General features: G+C 47.1%; 1 protein-coding gene across 11 annotated transcripts in view; it reads left to right on the top strand.

The window, feature by feature from the left end:
- THOC5 (THO complex subunit 5) overlaps nucleotides 1-17,242 on the top strand; it is a 30,894-nt gene extending 13,652 nt beyond the window's left edge. For all 11 annotated transcript variants that reach the window (XM_014835169.3, XM_014835136.3, XM_070516328.1 and 8 more), the window contains 12 exons: nucleotides 580-657; nucleotides 1,338-1,378; nucleotides 1,627-1,726; nucleotides 3,119-3,227; nucleotides 7,426-7,527; nucleotides 8,110-8,206; nucleotides 8,766-8,880; nucleotides 10,145-10,248; nucleotides 10,393-10,480; nucleotides 13,415-13,530; nucleotides 14,175-14,365; nucleotides 17,041-17,242. In XM_014835169.3, the coding sequence (XP_014690655.1) occupies nucleotides 580-657; nucleotides 1,338-1,378; nucleotides 1,627-1,726; nucleotides 3,119-3,227; nucleotides 7,426-7,527; nucleotides 8,110-8,206; nucleotides 8,766-8,880; nucleotides 10,145-10,248; nucleotides 10,393-10,480; nucleotides 13,415-13,530; nucleotides 14,175-14,365; nucleotides 17,041-17,104 (1,205 nt within the window). In that variant the 3' untranslated portion in view covers nucleotides 17,105-17,242. The remainder of the gene's footprint in view (nucleotides 1-579; nucleotides 658-1,337; nucleotides 1,379-1,626; nucleotides 1,727-3,118; nucleotides 3,228-7,425; nucleotides 7,528-8,109; nucleotides 8,207-8,765; nucleotides 8,881-10,144; nucleotides 10,249-10,392; nucleotides 10,481-13,414; nucleotides 13,531-14,174; nucleotides 14,366-17,040) is intronic.
- The last annotated feature ends 1,627 nt before the right edge of the window (nucleotides 17,243-18,869 follow it).

Genomic DNA, 18,869 nt, shown 5'->3' with positions numbered 1-18,869 from the left:
GGGCTCAGAGCAGTGACGTAACTTCCCAGGCCATGTGTTTGGGAATTGGTGGGGCAGGGACTCGGGCCTAGGACTGGACTGCGGGTTCAAGTTCCTACCCATTGTCCTACTGCCTCCCGATTTAATGTAATGGTGCCAACCAGGTGCTTGGTGTGGTGCAGAATAGAGAATAAACACTTAGTCAGCTGAGAGCCATTGTTTCTGGGATGTGGACAGTTAGGGGCTTCTGGATGAGAACCTTTAAGACAATTGGCAGAAGGGTACCATATGACTTCAGGCCCTAGATTGAGATTTCTGTACCTTGGCGTAAGCCTGAGAAGAGAGAGATTCACCGTGGTCTCAGGTGATGCTTATACAAGAACCTGAACTTTGGGTTCTTTGTTCTCAGTAAATGATGGAAAAAAGACAAGTTTCCTACCTTGTTCCTCTGCGTCTGGAGAAAGGGCTTTTGCCCTCCCACCCCTAGTCAGTAAGGAGCTGTGACAAAGGCAGAAGGAACGCATTCCCAGAGCTGACCTGCTTGTGTACCTCAGCTCCTTGCCTCAGCAGCTGTCATATGAAGCTTTTTCTCGCTCCCAGATAAGACGTTGTCCGTGGCAATCGAAGGCAGTGTGGATGAAGCCAAGGCTCTGTTTAAGCCTCCCGAGGACTCTCAAGGTGATGTGGTTGGGATCCTCCCCCATGTCTTCCACAGCTGGTTCCAGGGACACCACGTCACCGCCTAAGGGCAGGGCTGGTCCTTTGGAAATTAGCAGTACTAGTTCTGAGTAGCAGGTAGCTCGACTTTAATGTCTTGATGCTCAGGGGTAAACAGGGGAAAGCACTGACTGTGGGTTTCAGCCCTGCTACTCAATGGGTCACTGATCCCAGGGAAGCTCTTTAACATTTCTGAGCCTCAGTTTACTCACCTCAAAACAGGACAGTAATACTTCACGTAGAATTGTTATGTCGATTAAATGAAGTCATCCATGCGAAGCCCTTAGCATCATCCTCAGCGCATAGCAGCCTCTCACATTATATGAGCTGCTATTTTTGTATTTGTTATTTATATTACTGTTATTGCTACCACCGCCACTGCCAATGGAGGGGCTTGTGGTCCATAGGATGACATTAAAAAGTACTTTAATAAACAGAGGTGGTGGGATTGTAGGTAATTCTTCTTTTCTTTTTTCCTTGGATCACCATGTTTTCTAGACTGAATAAGAAGCAACAAGTTATTTATTCTAAAAAAACCAATTTGGAAATGACACAGGGTCTGGGCCCCTTTATGGCCCATGAGGTGCTTTAGGGAGCATCAGGAGCCCCCTCACCCCTAGCTTTTCTCTCTCTGGCTGCAGATGACGAGAGCGACTCAGATGCTGAGGAGGAGCAGACCACGGTGAGAGCCGTTTCCTTTCATGGGCGTGCCAAGCAGCTGCACTGGGGCCTGCTAGTTGGCAGGTGCCATCTTCCTTAGAAGCTGAAGAAAGAGGTTTGAAAGAATGTCTGCTGGGAGCCAGGCAGCTGGGTAGCTGAAGCAGCAGGTCCCAGGCAGCAGTGCTGAGGCCTGGCTGGTAGGGAGAGAGCAAGGGGAGGTTTGTCACAAGTCCGCATCTGCTCTGTTCTTTGCTTCTTTCTTTTGCCCAGAAACGCCGGCGACCCACGCTTGGAGTTCAGTTGGATGACAAGCGCAAAGAGATGCTGAAGAGGCACCCACTGTCCGTCATGCTGGACCTGAAGTGCAAAGGTCCGTCTTCCCTTGTTCTGGGGGATCCCATAGCACCTAAGAGTTCGGTTACCTGCAGGTGCCCAGGGTCCAGCAAGCCAGAGGCCTGTTTGCCCAAGAAAAGATTCTGGTTTCATATTTCTCTGTTTTTCTTCATTGTTTGGCATGAAAGTTGTAACCGTAGCAATAAAACTAGACACATAAGGGATGCTTGATAAAAACGACACCAATTTCTGAATTTGACAAGTCAGATACAGAACAAGTTGCAAGAGTATGCAGATTTTGAGTAATATGACTAACGTGCTTAATTTAATAAGTGTAAGTAGAACCTTGTATTCTGCAGAGAACGTATGATTGAAACTGGTTTTGTGTGGATAAAGGAGCACATGATAAAGCATTCCACCAGCAGTATAAGAGTTAACAGTTAAATGTAAGTTTCCCTCCCACCCGGACTCCCAGACTCTGGTCCTTGGTTTTGCCTCCAAGGACAACCATTGTGACAGGTTTCTAATGTATTTTCTGGAAGTATTCTATGCATTTAGAAGCTTTTGTGCAAGTGTCTATCTTCTCCCCCTTTTATTTTTTACACAAATGGAAACATAGTCTACACACTGGTCCTCTCTTTGCCTTTTTTTAAAAAACATTTTATTTTGAGATAGTTTTAGACTCAGAAGAGTTGCTATGATAATACAAAGAGTTCTCATATGCTTTTCACCCAAATTCCCCTAATGTCAACATCTTACTTACCCACCACACGGTGTTCAAAACCTATGTTAATTTTATTGGTACAATACTATTAACTACAGAATTTATTCTGATTTCCCTGGTTTTTCCACTAATGTCCTTTTTCAGTTCCAGGATCTCACAGTGCCTTTAGTTGTCATGTCCCTTAGTCTCCTCTGGGCAGTGACAGGTCCTCAGTCTTTGCTTGTCTTTCCTGACATTGATGCTTTTGATGGCAAGGTTTATTTATTATGTAAAAAGTCTCTCCACTTGGGCTTGTCCAGTGTTTTCTCCTGATTACACTGAGATTATGCATTTTGGGGCAGAATACCATAGACGTGGTGTTCATCATCACAACACAGCAGGAGTATATGGTATCATTGTGTCTTATTGCTGGTGATGTTAACCTGGATCTACTTGGTGATGGCTCCCTCTCCATATTGGCTTTGTTAGAAGTGGAGTCTCAAAGTCCAGCCCGCACTCAAGGGGAGGGAAATGAAGCTCCACCTCTTGAGGGAGGAATAGCAAAGAATTCGTAGATACTCTGCTTTTTTTACTCAGCAGTAAATTGCCATCGAGTTTTTGTTTTTACAGTAAAATATCTTAAAAGCCTCGTTGGCTTTCATTTTTATAAAGCTCTTGACTCAGCTCTCATGTTTAACTTTTAAATGATCTCTTCTTTTCCTCCAGATGACAGTGTGCTTCACCTGACTTTCTACTACCTCATGAACCTCAACATCATGACGGTCAAAGCCAAAGTGACGACTGCCACGGAGCTGATCACCCCCATCAGTGCAGGGTATCGGGCAGGCGCTGTGGAGAGTGGGGCGTGGGAGAAGGTGTGATGAGAGCCTCAGTGCTGGGTTGCTCTCGGTTGCTCCCTCGCCTGGCTCTGAGGGGGTTCACGGCTGCCTTGACTTCTGTTGTCATGTCCACATGGCCTAGAAGTCCTGACACATCACTGGTATTTAGAAAGCTCTCACTGACTTTAATTGGTGAAGTTATCTTACTATGCAGCAGATGATAAAAGTGACTACAGCGTATAGCCAATTGAGTAGGCAGGTCAGAGCCCTAGCTTCTTAACGACGAGTGGAAAGAGTGGGCATGTGAAAATGAGATTTGGCAGACATTATCAGGTTGACAAATTTAGACCATGCTCTTCCTTTTCTCTGTCTCTCCCAAGGTGCTGGGATTTCTGTTTCACAGCTCAGCTCAATCCCAGGTTGTCCTTACCTGGGTAGGGGGAGGAGGATTGTGGTGGGTCCCTGTGGGGGTTTTGAGGAGGGTGAGCTGAGGCACAGTAATGATTGCACAGGTCAGGCATCCCCAGGAAGCTCCCAACCATGGCAGTCTTGTTCCACAGCCAGGAGTGGGAAGACAGGAGGAAGACTGAGGGGGCCGGAGGGTGAAATAGCCTCACTTATGAGAGCACTGCCCTGGCTTGACTCTCCTGCTACTGCCCCTACCTGGTCCCAGTAGAGTCCTCGTGTCAGCTGTAGAAAGACCACCAAAGGAGGCACGGGTCTGGTGCCCGGTGGAGTGGAACTCTTCCCCTGGCTGCCTGATGGTACGGTGTCCCTGGTCTTTCTACCCTTCACTTACAGTCCATGCCCCATTCCGGCCACAGCCTTGGTCCCTGAGCTTGAGAGTGTTGTTTGACCACACAAGGCCGCTCTGATGAAATTGACTCTGTTCCCACCTGACCCCAGCAGAGGGAGCCCAGGGCTTGCTTCTTCAGAACGTCTTGTTAGACTGCACACCTGGAGCTCTCAGTCCAGAGAACAGCTCCAGGGCCCCGTGAGAGCCTTGGCCTTTGTGGAATGCCTCATCATGAGCACTCTGCTTGCTCACCTCTCGGATGCCCTGTTTTTTGTTTTTTAAAGATTGGCACCTGAGCTAACAACTGTCGCCAATCTTTATTTTTTCCTGCTTTTTCTCCCCAAATCCCCCCAGTGCATAGTTGTATATTTTAGTTGTGGGTCCTTCTAGTTGTGGCATGCAGGGCGCTGTGTCAGCATGGCTTAATGTGCGGTGCCATGTCTGTGTCCAGGATCTGAACTGGCGAAACCCTGGGCCGCCGAAGCAGAGTGTGCGAACTTAACCACTCAGGCCACGGGGCTGGCCCTGCCCTGCCCTATCTGTTAATAACAGGGCTGCATGCTGGTCTCAGTGCATGCTTAACTTCAGCTCCTCATTAAGCTCTGCCCTCGCAACGATGGGGGCAATACTGCACACTGGTTACAATCACAGAGCTCCAGCGAGTCCCACATCTGCCACTCACAGCTAAGTGCATCTTCAGCCAAGTTTCCTGGCCTCTGAGTCTGTTTCCTCATTCTCTGGTCATTGATTGTAATATTCCCTTCCAGGGTGCTTACGAAGAGTTAAGTGCTTAGCATAGGTGAAGCACTGGTAAATGACAGCTGTTTATCATCATCAACTGGTTTAACTCTCACAGGAGCTCTACAAAGTGAGGAAACTGAGGGCTGTGTCCCACTCTGCTGTACTACTCTCATTGCCAGGTGGGCCCTGGCCCCTAAAGAGAGAGGAAGCACAAAAGGAAACACCCTCCTGAAACCAGGATTATGTCTTTATGGGCCTTGGGTGTTGTCTGGCTCATCCTCCAATGTTACAGGTGGAGAAACTGAGGTTCAGGGGAATCTATGACCAGTTATGGAAGCCCTGGGCCTAGAGCTCTAGACTTGAGCCCAGAGGCCTTTGCTCAGGTACAGGCTGCTTTGGCCCCTGGAGATACCAGCCTGTTGTATGGTTTTATTTATTTATCTACTAAGACGTAAGGATACTTTTTTTTCAATATAATCACAGTATCACACCAATTCCTTAATACCATCCAATATCCAGTCAGAGTTCAAATTTACCTGATTTTCTCATAAGTGTTTTTATTGGTGGTTTTTACAGTTTGGGTTTTGAATCTGGTCTGTAAGGTCCATGTGTCGCAGTTGCATGAAGCTTCTCTCAAGCATCTTTTGCTCTGAATGTTCCTGCCATCTCTACTTGTTGAGGAAAGTGGGTTGTTTGCTCTGTAGGTTTCTCCTTGTCTGGATTTTGATGATTGCATCCCTGCGGTACAGTTTATTGGGTTACTCCCTTCCCCTGTATTCCATGTAAACTGTAGGTACATTTAGAGGCTTGATCAGATTCCGTTTATTTTTTTAGGGGGATGGGAGGCAGGACTGTGTCATAGATGTTGTTGAGTGCTTCCATCAGGAGGCACAACCTGTCTCTATTTTGGGGATATTAACATTGACGACTGTTGCCAGGATCTATTAATTCATGTGGGAATTCACGTTTTTAATACAGACTTTTTAATCAGAATTATACCAACCTTGCTGAATTTTCCTCAAGGAGTCATTTTCCAGGATAATTTCCATTAGGGCATTTTAATTCGTTAATCAGTTTTTCGGGGCCGGCCTGATGGCGCAGCGGTTAGGTGCGCACGTTCCACCTCGGCGGCCTGGGGTTCGCTGATTCGGATCCCGGGTGTGGACATGGCACTGCTTGGCAAGCCATGCTGTGGCAGGCGTCCCACATATAAAGTAGAAGAAGATGGGCACGGATGTGAGCTCAGGGCCAGTCTTCCTCAGCAAAAAGAGGGGGATTGGTGGCAGATGTTAGCTCAGGGCTAATCTTCCTCCAAAAAAAAAATCAGTTTTTCATGAAGCCACTAAATTATTTTTAATCATTTTCCATTTTTATTTTACCAAGGTTTTTTTTAATCCCTTCTTTTCCATTAAAATTTGATAACAAAGACTTGACTAATTGAATAGTTTTTTGTTTTGGTGTTGTGTTTTTATAACCATATATAGCCTCCCCATTTATGTCTGTTATTTTTACCAAATTCAGTTGTCCTGAGCCAAATATTACAAATGTAACTTTTGTCAAGATTCGATTCTTCCATCACATTTTGTCAGTTAGAAGCCCTTATCATGTACAGTTTTAGCTGTTCTCTTTTACTTTGGTTCATTCATTCTATTAGTAACGGTCACCAAATAATTGGCCAAAAGACTGACAATTCTTATTTATTTTCTAGCCAGTTCTCCATATGAGGAGGTGAAGGGAGACCCTGGGGGGCAGAGAGACTCTGGGAGAGACAGAGAACAGAGAAGAGCCAGAAGCTGCCACTGCCCCAGTGCTAAGTTCCCCAAAGCATTCCAGGGCTCAGAGCCCCGGGATCAGCCCATTCTGCCTGAGTAGCTCCTGCTGCTGTCCCTGGAAAGATGAAGCAGAACTCCCTGCTGCTTGGGGGAAAGAATGGGCTTTAGCCTTTGTGATCAGATCACTCCATTATCCTCCTCCCTGCCCCCGTCTCTTCTCTGCTTGTCGCGTTTAATTACAGGCTGTGCCCTAACCATTCCAGATGGATGGCAGTGGCGTCTGCTTATAGCCCTGGGTCACCTTGTCTCCAGTGCATGTGATAATGTCTTTTTCTGGGACTATAAAGGGGACCTTTTTCTGTGAGTAACATGAGATTTGGTCAAAGCAAGATAGACACAGCACCAAAGCTGCACACTTGTTCTCTCTGGGGTAGAAGGGAGTCTGTTCTGCTCCTATGAAAATTATGATTATTTTTATTTCCAATGTCACAGGGCGTTGCTCCCCTGAGGTAAGGCCTTGGTCACCAAATAACTCTTGAAAGGTTAGGTTTTTTAAAGAATTTGGTGGTTAAGAGTACTAGTCTTTGATCAGACAGTGCAAATCATGGCTCCAGCACTTACTGGCAGTGTAATCTTGGACAAGCCGTATCTTTCAAAGTATTGAGTTTCTCCTCTGTAAAATGGACATGATAATACTTCCTACCTTATAGAATTGTAAGAATCTTATGACTCCAAGCATAGAAAGATTCTGGCCCACAGGAAGCTTTCAGTAAATGGTGGCGTCGATCATCAGTGAGAAGTGGCATTACCATCCCCAAATGCCCAAGTCTGCCTCGAGGCAGGGTGTTGGCCGGCCTTCTCACTGCAGTCTTCTCCCTTTTCCAGTGACTTGTTGTCTCCTGACTCAGTCCTGAGCTGTTTGTATCCTGGGGATCATGGAAAGAAGACTCCAAATCCAGCCAATCAGTATCAGTTTGACAAAGTTGGGTGAGTCAGCATGTTTCTTCCTCTCCCAGCCTGTCTGCTTCGGAGTCTCCATGGTGGCTCAAGCCCAGTGTTGGAGACGTGTTAGGGCTGGAAGCCTCTTAGGGGGTAGGGTGGGAGGACCACGGGGCAAGAGGGAATGCTGCACCAAGAGAAGGGAACACACACCCTTCCCTGCTTAGGAGGCAAATAGAGGTCATGGAAGGAGGGGAAAGGATGGAAGGATCCAAACTCGTGGATTTGATAAGAACTCATGATGCAATACAAATGTTTACTATTTTAATTCTCTGAGGATTAAAGTTTTTTTTGATATTTTATAAATTGGTAGACCAGTGAAGAGATCAAGTATACTGCTTTTTTATTGAGATTTGCTTATGAACTGAAGGCCGTCAGGGGAAAAGGAGAATAGAGAACATGGGAGAGAGAAAATTCATGGTAGGGAACTGATGGAGTTAAGAGGCTTCGCTGGCAGCCTGGCTGTGAGCCTGCGGGACCAGCCTATTTTGGGGGGATGGGAGGAAGACTATCCTGGGACCACTACAGAAAGGACTTAAAAATCATTTTTTTCTCTGTTCTTTTCTGCAGCATCCTGACTTTGAGAGACTACGTACTTGACCTAGGTCACCCCTATTTGTGGGTACAGAAGCTCGGTGGCCTCCACTTCCCCAAAGAACAGCCCCAGGTGTGTTCACTGATCCTGTCTCCGTGGCCGAGGGGCTCTACTTCCTCTCCTTCCATACATACTCCAGGAAGGCTTCTGGTGGCCTTAAACCCTGAAGGGCTATGACGTGTCCTCTCTCAACTCAGGACACGAAAATGTCTGAGGCCCATGTCTTTAGGTACCTTTAGCCTTCTCCCTAAGCCTAGTAGCCCTCTAGATCAGAGTATCTTGGGTCCTTGCCCTAGGTGTAGCACGAGTGCAGGCTCTGCTACCCTTCAGTCTTGTGTATGAAGATGCCAAAAATGTGAAAGCAGAACCCCGGGGATCTTGCACCTTAGCAGAAGCCTCCCTTTTCTCAGGAGCTGGCCATAGCCTCTTGAGAACCCGGCAGTTTGTATTGTTCCTCCTGGGACTCAGCATCTGGCCTGTCATAGCAGATAAACCCTGCCATTCCCATAAGGTGCCCACCTCAGGGTGTGGGTGATCCTGGCTGCCACAGGCAGGCAGGTCTGAGGAGAGAGGTGGGGCCTGGAGGAAGGGATGGGGAGCACTCAGTTGTGCCGCTCGCTGTCATCCACAGCACACGGTGATTGCTGACCACTCACTGAGCGCCAGCCACATGGAGACCACCATGAAACTGCTGAAGACCAGGGTTCAGTCTCGCCTGGCCCTCCACAAACAATTTGCATCTCTGGGTAAGCTGGTATTAGGACTGTGGCTTAAGAGCCACTTGGACTACGGAGGGACAAAAATGACTTGGCCCTTCACTCAGATTTCTTGAATCTTAACAACAATCAAAGAAGGCTGGATTCCTGGCTTTTGTTGAGCAGAGGTGTTGGCAAGGCCACTGGGGAGAGCTTCAGGCCCATCCAAGCAGAGATCTGAGCTCCCCTCAGTCCATCAGGGCTGTGCCAGTTCACAAAGAGGCCCCCAGCCTTCTGGGGGGCACAAGTTAGTGAATTGGACAAGAGCAGCTCATCCTAGCTGACTTTGGTGTGCATTCTACGGATATTTAAATAGAAACCCAATCCATGCCTCCTCGAGCTTACCTTCCGCTTATTTGAATACAGCTGTCCAGGGCTCCACTGCCTCATCCCTCCCCTGAGACCTACTGAGCTTACATCCCCCAGGGTGAGGCTGAGCCCGTGTTTTTCATAAGCTCCCAGGTAACTTTGATGAGCCATTGACTAAGGTGGTGGCTGTCTGGGGGCTTCTTTTTGTTTATTATTCAGTAAATACTTGTCAGGGGCTTCCCATGTACAGGGCATTTGCAGGGTAGTGAGGGTTAGGATTTTTCTGATCTAAAGGAGTCACTGTTGGGAAAGGCATTGGGTTTCCGGGACCCATTTGGAGACCCCACCCCTCTGGGCCAGTTCTTGTGCTCCACATGGACCCTGAATCTCTCCAGGGCAGCGTTGCTTGTCCACTGGGGCTTACTCCCCATCAGCATTGCTGAGTTAGTTTTGTATGAAGGTTGGATGATTGTCACCCTGGACAGCGTTTCCTGGGTTTCGTGTTTGCTTTGAAACGCCAGCAGGAATTTACCCCAGAGCAGTTCTCCAGTTCTTCTCCCGTAGAGGAACTGACACAGAACACTTCAGTCCTTTCCTCCATCAAGGTCAGCTATGAAAACACAGCCCTTTCGGCTATTTGATCTAATTAACAGTCACTGCTGCAGAGGCACTGTCACTGCCAGGGGGTTTTTGTTTTGCTGGCCATCATTTGCGTTAAGGATAAAGCACCGTGAATGCTGGTGCTGGGTCTGGCCGCAAGCACATAGCACTGGGTACAGATCAGGTTGGTGTGCCTACATTCCTGGCACATGTTGACCTGGCACCTCTGACTGCCAGGTGTACCCGGGCAACTGGCAGGGCCATCTGAGCCCTCCAGAGGATGCTAGTTACCCAGCTGTGGCACCTGATTTCTACCTGTGACACCACCTGTCTTGCTCTCTTTTAGAACATGGCATTGTGCCAGTTACCAGCGATTGCCAGTACCTTTTCCCTGCAAAGGTTGTCTCTCGCCTGGTAAAGTGGGTGACGATTGCCCATGAGGATTACATGGTAGGTGGAGGAGTGACAGGTCACCCTTCCTGTCCTGGGGACTACAGGCCCATGTCACCTTTCAGCTCCTGCCCCGCCACAAGAAGGGCAAGAGATTTGACTAAAGGAGCGAAGAGTTCACTCCTTGTCTGTGATGACTTCTAGGAGCTGCATTTCACCAAAGACATTGTGGAGGCAGGACTGGCTGGAGACACCAATCTCTACTACATGGCTCTCGTGGAAAGAGGCACAGGTAATTGCTCTGCTGATCACGGTGGTTCTCATCAAGGGGGGCTGCTAAGAATAAAACATTCCTAGGAGTTGCCCAAAGGAAGCGAAAGATCCTGGAATCTGCCAGTGATTGTGAGAACCACCATTCAGCGAGGACTTGTTCTGTAACACAGTTACATATGTGCTTTATCTCATTTCATCCTCATGACAGTCCTGGGGGTGGTAATATTCCCATTTCAGAGGTCAGGGAATTAAGGCTTAGTCATAAATGCAGTCTGACCTCTGAGCCTGAGCTCTCAGCCTCCTTGCTTTACTGCTCTCTAGAATCAGACACCTGTTTGACCCTCTCCTCGCAGAACGGCTGACATGTCACCCTCAGGTTTGCAGGACCTTCCTCCCTCTCTGCAGTTCCTGCACTCACTTTGGAGGCATGGAAAGCTATGGTTCCTCTCAGCTCTCCTGGCATCTGACTCTCCAGGGCTTCCTGCTGGAGCCACCTGGGTGCTGTCCGGCCCCAGCCTCGGCAGGCCTGGCACTGCCCACAGGCCTGACCCCTGGGGCTCGGTGCCAAGGGAGTTGTCTCTAGTTCTAAGACAGTGTGAGAAATGTAAGGGAAGGTTGCACTCTTTGATATTAGAGTTTCTCTACCCCAATTTCTTCCCTTCTCTCTCGTTTTCCTTCCTTTGTGTTTTTTTAAAAAATATTCTGAAGAAATTAAATATTTCAGGTACAGTTGAGGCCCCCGATCCCACTTTATTCTCTCCCTCATGATAAGTGACTACTATTTGGAATTTATGCATTTGCTTCCCATCCTCTCCCCCTTTTAAAAATACTTTTACCTCATCCCTAAACAACACGGAGTACTGTTTTAAAAGGGCACAAAATATGCAGTCCAAGAAATTTATAAGCCCTGAGGGTGGGAAGTCATTGGAAGAAATCACTTCTGCTTCCTGACTGAGCAGATGAAAGCTTGGAAAGACAAGTATTCTAGATTCATACATAGACTGTGATAATGAAAATTTTCATTAGAAGCATTGTAGAATTTGAAAACTTAGAAGAGTGAAATTTAGATAAGTGAGGAACCATTCCAAATAAATATAATCCTTAAATGATTTTATAACAGATCAGTTTGAAAACTTTCAATTGGGTTTTCAGTCAGTTTAAAAACATAGTATGGGGCTGGCCCCGTGGCCGAGTGGTTAAGTTCGCGCGCTCCGCTGCAGGCGGCCCAGTGTTTCGTCGGTTCGAATCCTGGGCGCGGACATGGCACTGCTCGTCAGACCACGCTGACGCAGTGTCCCACATGCCACAACTAGAGGAACCCACAACGAAGAGTACACAACTATGTACCGGGGGGCTTTGGGGAGAAAAAGGAAAAAATAAAATCTTTAAAAAAAAATAAATAAATAAGGACATTTAAAAAAAAAAAAAAACATAGTATGAATTAAAAACAGAAAATTGGTGGGGCCAGCCCAGTGGCACAGCAGTTAAGTTCGCACGTTCCGCTTCTGGGGCCCTTGGTTCACCAGTTTGGATCCTGGGGGTGGAGCTACTCACGACTTGTCAAGCCATGCTGCGGTAGGCATCCCACATATAAAATAGAGGAAGATGGGCACAGATGTTAGCTCAGGGCCAGTCTTCCTCAGCAAAAAGAGGATTGGCAGCAGATGTTAGTTTAGGGCTAATCTTCAAAAAAAAAAAAAAACAGAAAATTGGTGAACAGAGGTAAATACAGAAATTTATGGAGACTGTTATGACAGAAAACACAGCAGTGACGAAAAGAATCACTTTTTAATAAATGTTGTGACTGTCAGGAAAGAATTGTCTTAACCTGCACTCTGTTATCCTCTGTTGCTTGAATTAACTGGTGGGTCAGAGAGGTTTTTTCCCTCTCCATGAATAATGGAAAAGGAATAGCATACTTAGTCCATCCATGGAGAGGATAAATGTTGTCGTCCTATTAAAAAAGACGAAGGCTGTCACCAGGGAAAAAAATGACTGTTCAAAAATACAAATATTTCATGTAATGATTATGAACACAGCTTTGACATCAGGCAGTTCTGGTTAAACTTGGCACTCCTGGTTTGCAACTGTTTGACCTTAGGGAAGTTTTTATCAGTTTCTTTATATGTAAAATGGATATAATGATAATGGTACCCATCTCAAAGAATCTTTGTTAGGATGAAATAAAATTTACATAAAGGGTTTAGCACAGTGTTTGGAATGTAGTAAGTACTCAGTAAATGTTGGCTATTAAAAAGTTTCACGTAACAAAAAATATAGTTGCAAAAGGAACGGGATAGAGAAAATACATTTGCTGTAATGGCTGATATACAGTATTGCTGAAAACAAGAAACAGGAAGCCTTCACGTGGGAAAATCGTTAACTTGCTAGCAAATAAATGCCAGTTAAAACAAACTTTTGTCAAAGGAGCAAATGGGACTCTTGGGCAGACCTAATGTGGACCAGACCCTGGGGAGTCTACACACCTCTGTGTCCTTGGAGGGACCAGAGTCACAGGACCTTACATTCTGCAAACTGGCAGTTCTACTTCGGAGATTCTAGACCAAAAGTAAAAGTCAGTATCAGGAGCCGGTCCCGTGGCCTAGTGATTAAGTTTGGTGCGCTGCACTTCGGCAGCCCGGGTTCACTTCCTGGGTGTGGACCTACACTGTACGGTGGCAGCCTCCCATATACAAAACAGAGGAAGGTTGGCACAGATGTTAGCTCAAGGCAAATCTTCCTCAGGCAAGAAGAGGAAGGTTGGCACAGATGTTAGCTCAGGGTGAATCTTCCTCAGCAAAATAGATAAGATAGATAAATAGGTTTAAAAAAAAAATCAGTATCAGGATGTGTTCTGCAGCACTGGGGTTAATATAAGACATCTGAGCTAGCCTCAGGGGCTAGCAAGCCAGATCTCAGAACTGAATTTTCCTCCTCTCCCCTCCCTTCCCAGCCAAACTCCAGGCTGCTGTGGTGCTGAATCCTGGCTACTCCTCCATCCCACCCATCTTCCAGCTCTGTCTCAACTGGAAAGGGGAGAAAACCAACAGCAACGATGACAATATTCGGGTGAGGCTCTGCTGGCGTGACAAGAGGAGCAGGGAGAGCCTCCATGGGGAGATGGGCTGTGGCAGAGCCAGCCACGGATGAGGGGTTGGGCACTGGCACAATTCCTGTGACAGAGGGGCCTGCCAGGATTTGTAAAATTTCTTCGAGGCTTAATGGTGTAGTAGAGGAAAGAGCCTGGACCCATCTCAACTTACGTGGCTTGGGGTCCACAGGTTTCACCCCATGAATAGAACCGAGATAATAGAAATACCTGCCTTGAAAGGTTGTTGTCTTGGGCTTCTGTGGGAATGTGAATAAACTCAAGCATAGAAGTGCTAGAAGGACGTGATGTGTAAGAGCGTTGCAGCTGTTAACGATTGTTATGCATGTTGATTTGATTCAGTAGCAGCCTTCTGGCTGTGGAGCACGTATTTAACCCTAACACCTTCTGACTTGGATCTTGAGATTCCTTCTCTGCACACCTCCGTCTTCTTGGCTGTGTGCATGTAAGGTGGGGAACGTTATGGATCAGAATCAGGAAGGCATCCTATTGTCTTGAGGAGAGGGAGCCTCAGGACGAGCCAGTCAAGCTTGATCTGTGTGGCCCAGCTCCTGCCTGGCTGGTCTGAAGGTAGTGCTGAGTTTCTGGCTTTCCCACCCTATAGGCCATGGAGAGCGAGGTCAACGTGTGCTACAAGGAGCTGTGTGGCCCCCGGCCCAGCCATCAGCTCTTGACCAACCAGCTGCAGCGCCTGTGCGTACTGCTGGACGTCTACCTGGAGACGGAGAGCCACGATGACAGCGTGGAGGGGCCCAAGGAGTTTCCCCAGGAGAAGATGTGTCTGCGGCTTTTCAGGTGACGGGAGGGGCAGGAGCACCAGGGCTCTGGGCACCTCCAGCTCTGCTTCTCATTGGGACTTGGGGCAGAGATGAGAGTCTGGCATGGAGGGCATGTGCATCCCCAGGTACACTTGTCTCTGGTCACAGTGGAAATTAAAATCCTACAGCTGTATTTCCTGGGGAAAGCTTGCTCCCTCCTTTCTGAAGCTTTGCTGGCAGCCCACTTCCTACCAGCCTGGTCCAGTTGTTCTTCACAAACACCTCCTAAAGATGGGCCGCCCACTGAGTGAATGGCGCCAGACCATGAACCAAGAGGATTTGGCCAAGCTTTACTTTCTGTATTTTCTGTGGAAAACAACAGAGTTTGCTTTTTCTGTCCAAATAAGCTTTTTAAACTCTGTATCCCCACTGGTCTCCAGTCTGCTCTCTTCCTATGTTGCTCACACATCTGTGAGAATCTCAGCTTTAGGCAGTTGGGTGTTAGAGAAGGAACCAGCTCTGAAGTAAGACACAAATTGCAGGTCTGCACTTAACTGTTATCAGCCATGTGACCTTGGAAGAGGCACTTCAGCTCAGCTGAGCCTGTTTCCTAAAGGCTGGAGTGGAAGTATTACCTTCTAGCTCATGATGAATTAGAGATAATTTATCTAACACTTCCAGAATGGTTCCTGGCACAGACAGGGCCTCAGAAAATGCCAGCTGGTCTTGACAGCTTGGTATTTAGTTGTCTGCGCTCACGGCACTTCTCCCTACTTTTCCTTTCTCTTTGGTGTTGGGACCCTTCCCTTTCATCCCCTAACGCATGTTTTTCCTTCAGCTTCAAAACTCCAGAGTCCACACTGCTCAGGCATCTCGTTCCTTTTGGGCAAGGGGTTGGGGAGGAATGGAGTCTGGGAAGGAAGAAGGGCTATAATCTGTTTGTAATCAGGACATCCTCATTCCCTATCAGTCTAAAAGATGCCTTACTTGCCCCTCACCTTCTACTCAGTCAGTCCGGCCCCTGGAAGCTGTCCCAGCATCCTCACACCTCCGTCTGGCACCTCCACCTGGCCTGGTTCGTCGTGCTATCTGATAATAAACAGCTCCAGCCCCCGAGTGGCTGCTGGGAGGCTGAGCTGGCAGTACATGTTGGTGTCTTCTAGGACTTGCCTTCCCTAGTGGGTCTGTGTGAGACCTCAGCTCTTCCCTCCCTCCCAGCCTGCCATAGCACATTTCCAGGGTGGGAGCTCTCACATGGCCAGTGTTTATTTTCTGCTGTCTAATGGTTCCCAAAGACCCATTTCCTGAAGTGCTTTGTATGTCACCCAAGCTGAGCTCCTCTGTCAGGGCATTCTGGGAAGGTGCTCCTTTAGCTACTCAGATCCAATTAACTCTATGACTGATGAGATGTGAGATTCTTGGGCTGGAGTCCAGCTAACCACCCGGCATCAGGCCAGGGGGCTGGGCTTCAAAGTGCTTGCCTGGGCAGCAAGAGATCCATGGTCTGCTCTGCCAGTGGCTGAGTACCTTTAGGTTATGAGTTCTCCACCAGCCATATGCCTAGACTTGCCCGGGTAACTCTGCACCCTTCTTATGTTGAGAGGTTTATGACATCACAGTTACTAGCAAAGGCTTTGGGGCCAGAAAGATCTAGGTTCACATTGTAGCTCCTACCTGTGTGATTAGGGTCTATACTTAGCCCCCCTGAGCTTCAGATTCCTCATTGGTAAAACAGCATCCACCTCAGGTGGTGTTGGGAGGATGAAATTAAACCAGACGGAGCAGGTAAAGTGCCAGGCACAGTGCAGGCAGACTAAGCCCTCAATTAAGTAGTTGGAGTGGTGTTGGAATAAAAACCTTTCTCCCCTCATCTCTGCAATCCCCGACACACACACACACACATATACACGCTCCCTCTCACCCTTCCTCCCTCAGACCCAGATCCAGGTGTCACCTTCTGGTTACCATTGACTGTCAGTCATAGGCAGATGAATGCAAGAGGCCCTTTAGCTGGACGTCATTCACTGTGGAGTTGTGCAGAAGAGGACCCTGTGGGAAGTGTAGCTTGGGGGCCCAGGATTACAGCTGAAGCACCTAAGCTTTGCAGGGTCCAGGCTTTGGCCGTGATTGTTAGCCTGCCTATGGCCAACAGGCTTTGGCGTCAGACCTGGTTTTGAATTTGGGCTCTGCTACTTTCTAACCATATAATGTTGGGCAGACAGTTTGCCTCCCTGAGCCTGTTTCTTTGTCTGTAAAAACTCTTAAAATGATAGAAATCGCATTTAAGAGGTAGAAGTGTAAAGCACGTAGCTCTTGGCAGGCACTTAGTGCAGATTTTTTTCACTTCCAGACTCCTCCCTGCAAAGGAAGACTTTAAAATTTTTGTTTTTATGTAGAAATAAAACATCTTTGTTGTTAAACATGTAAACAACAAACAATTGTATTAAAAGTGAAAGTGCCCAAGTCTCGTCTCCAGAAGTGCCCATTATCAGTGAGGGCCCTTCCAGGTTTGTGTTCATGGATTTGCAGGCAATAAAAACATTTTTTACAAATGTCACACCTGACATATTGTTCTGCAGTCTGCTTTTCTCACAGGTTCCTTTTTTTTCCCTTAACAGACACGTAGTATTCACTTGTGTGGATGAATTGTAATTTATTTTATCAGCCCAAAGGGCATGGTGTTAACTGATCTCCCTTCTCCTTTTTCTCTAGGGGTCCCAGCAGGATGAAGCCCTTTAAATATAACCATCCTCAAGGATTCTTCAGCCATCGCTGACCTCCCGCTCAGCCTGTTGTTTCCCCCTAGGCCCCAAGTGCTGTGCCTCTGCTGTCTGCACTGGCCCACACATGGCTCTTGATAGTCTCCAAAGACAGGTGTTTTACTTTGAGCCTATTAAAGTGCTGCCCGACCAAGTGTCCTTTGTCACGTGGCTCCTTGGGGAGGAGGGGGGCGGCTTTGCAGTCTGGAAGAGGAGGTGGGAATCACGGCACAGTGTGAGAGCATTTGTGGATGGGCTTTCTCTAGGCAGCCAAGAAAAGCAGCGTGCAGAAGATTCTGATTCTGCAGAGAGATGCTGCCGTTTGTCCCACTCACCCGACTTGTTTCTCCTTTGGGAAGTCTTCCTCATCTTGGTATTTGTTATCCTAAGTTCCTGCTGTTAGGAGGTGGCAGGGGAAGCCAAAGTTGGCACAGCACAAAACGCAAAAGTTCTTTCCCCTCCCATCACCGTTTTCACTAGTCCTTGGCGTGAGTGTCTCTGATGGCCAAATTCTCTCTGATCATTGGATGTTATAAATGTCTGACAGTGCAACACAAATAGAAGATAAAAATACACCACAAAAAATAATTATACATCTTGCAGGATTTCACGAAGTGGATGAGAGTGATGTTGGAGAATCGCATGCATAGCCACCGTCTGGTGAGGCTCTGGCGATGAGACCAGGTGACATCCTAGGAGACTCTTCATGGTGATGACATGACAGGTGCCTCAAAAAATAATGGTCTGACTTTCAAGGAATTGAGAAGTCCTAGGGAAATAGGTAACACCTCCTAAAAATGTTTTGCAAAATGTTTGCAGAATTACCTTTTTTGCAAAAGTCAAACAAAGTGAAAGATGGCATAAAGTGTTCTTGGACAGTTTTGTCAGAAAAATTATACCCCATCCCCCCAAAAAAATCAGTATTTGATTCATTATTCATTTTAAGAAATAAGATATAAAGATGTAAAAATATTTAAGAATTATTACATAGTTGCAAGAATAATCTAGAGTTTGCTAACTACAAGGTGAAATCAATTTTATTTTTCCAGCTTTATTGAGTATAATTGATGTATAACCTTGTGTAAGTTTAAGGTGTACAACGCAATGATTCAATATGCTGTGTGTTGTGAAATGATTACCACCATAAGGTTAGTTAACACATCTATCACCTCGAATAGATACTTTTTTGGGGCAAGGAGGTAAAAACTTTTAAGATCTACTCTCAGCAACTTTCAATATACATAAATTTTATTTTTCACTATAGTCCCAATCAAACGGATATTTTCTGCCACAACATACTCTGAAGTTTGGTCCCCAGTGTACATGTATTCACTCTAAGTGGACTTTTCCTGATTGTCCTTGGATAACATGGACCTCTGGTGTAAAAGCTGTTTGCTCCTCCTCTCAGCTGATCACTGAGCAGCCCAGTGACAAGGATTTTCAGAGGAAGAACTAGGAGGCTCCTGGTCCTGCCAGGGCCCTTCATTTTACAGATGGAAGCCTGAGCCCAGGGAGGAAAGGAGAATGGTGCCTCCAGGGGCTGTTAAATGACCGCCACTACATCTGCCTCTCCTTCCCCTCCGCCTGCTTCATTCCTTTGAATTCCAGGGGTAGATATTTTCCAGTCCAGAGGTCCTCGAACTTCAACCTGTGTGAGGGTCACCCATCCTGGGAGCAGATTGGAATGCAGATCCCCACACCCCACTCTAATATTGGGACTCCGTTGACCTAAGATGGGCCGAGGAAGTGTATTTTTAACAAGCTCCCCAGGTGCACATTGCC

Source organism: Equus asinus, chromosome 8 (genome assembly GCF_041296235.1).
Source record: "Equus asinus isolate D_3611 breed Donkey chromosome 8, EquAss-T2T_v2, whole genome shotgun sequence".
Classification (NCBI taxonomy): Eukaryota; Metazoa; Chordata; class Mammalia; order Perissodactyla; family Equidae; genus Equus; species Equus asinus.
Note: the sequence above shows the minus strand (reverse complement) of the source record. Positions and strands in the feature narration are given on the sequence as shown.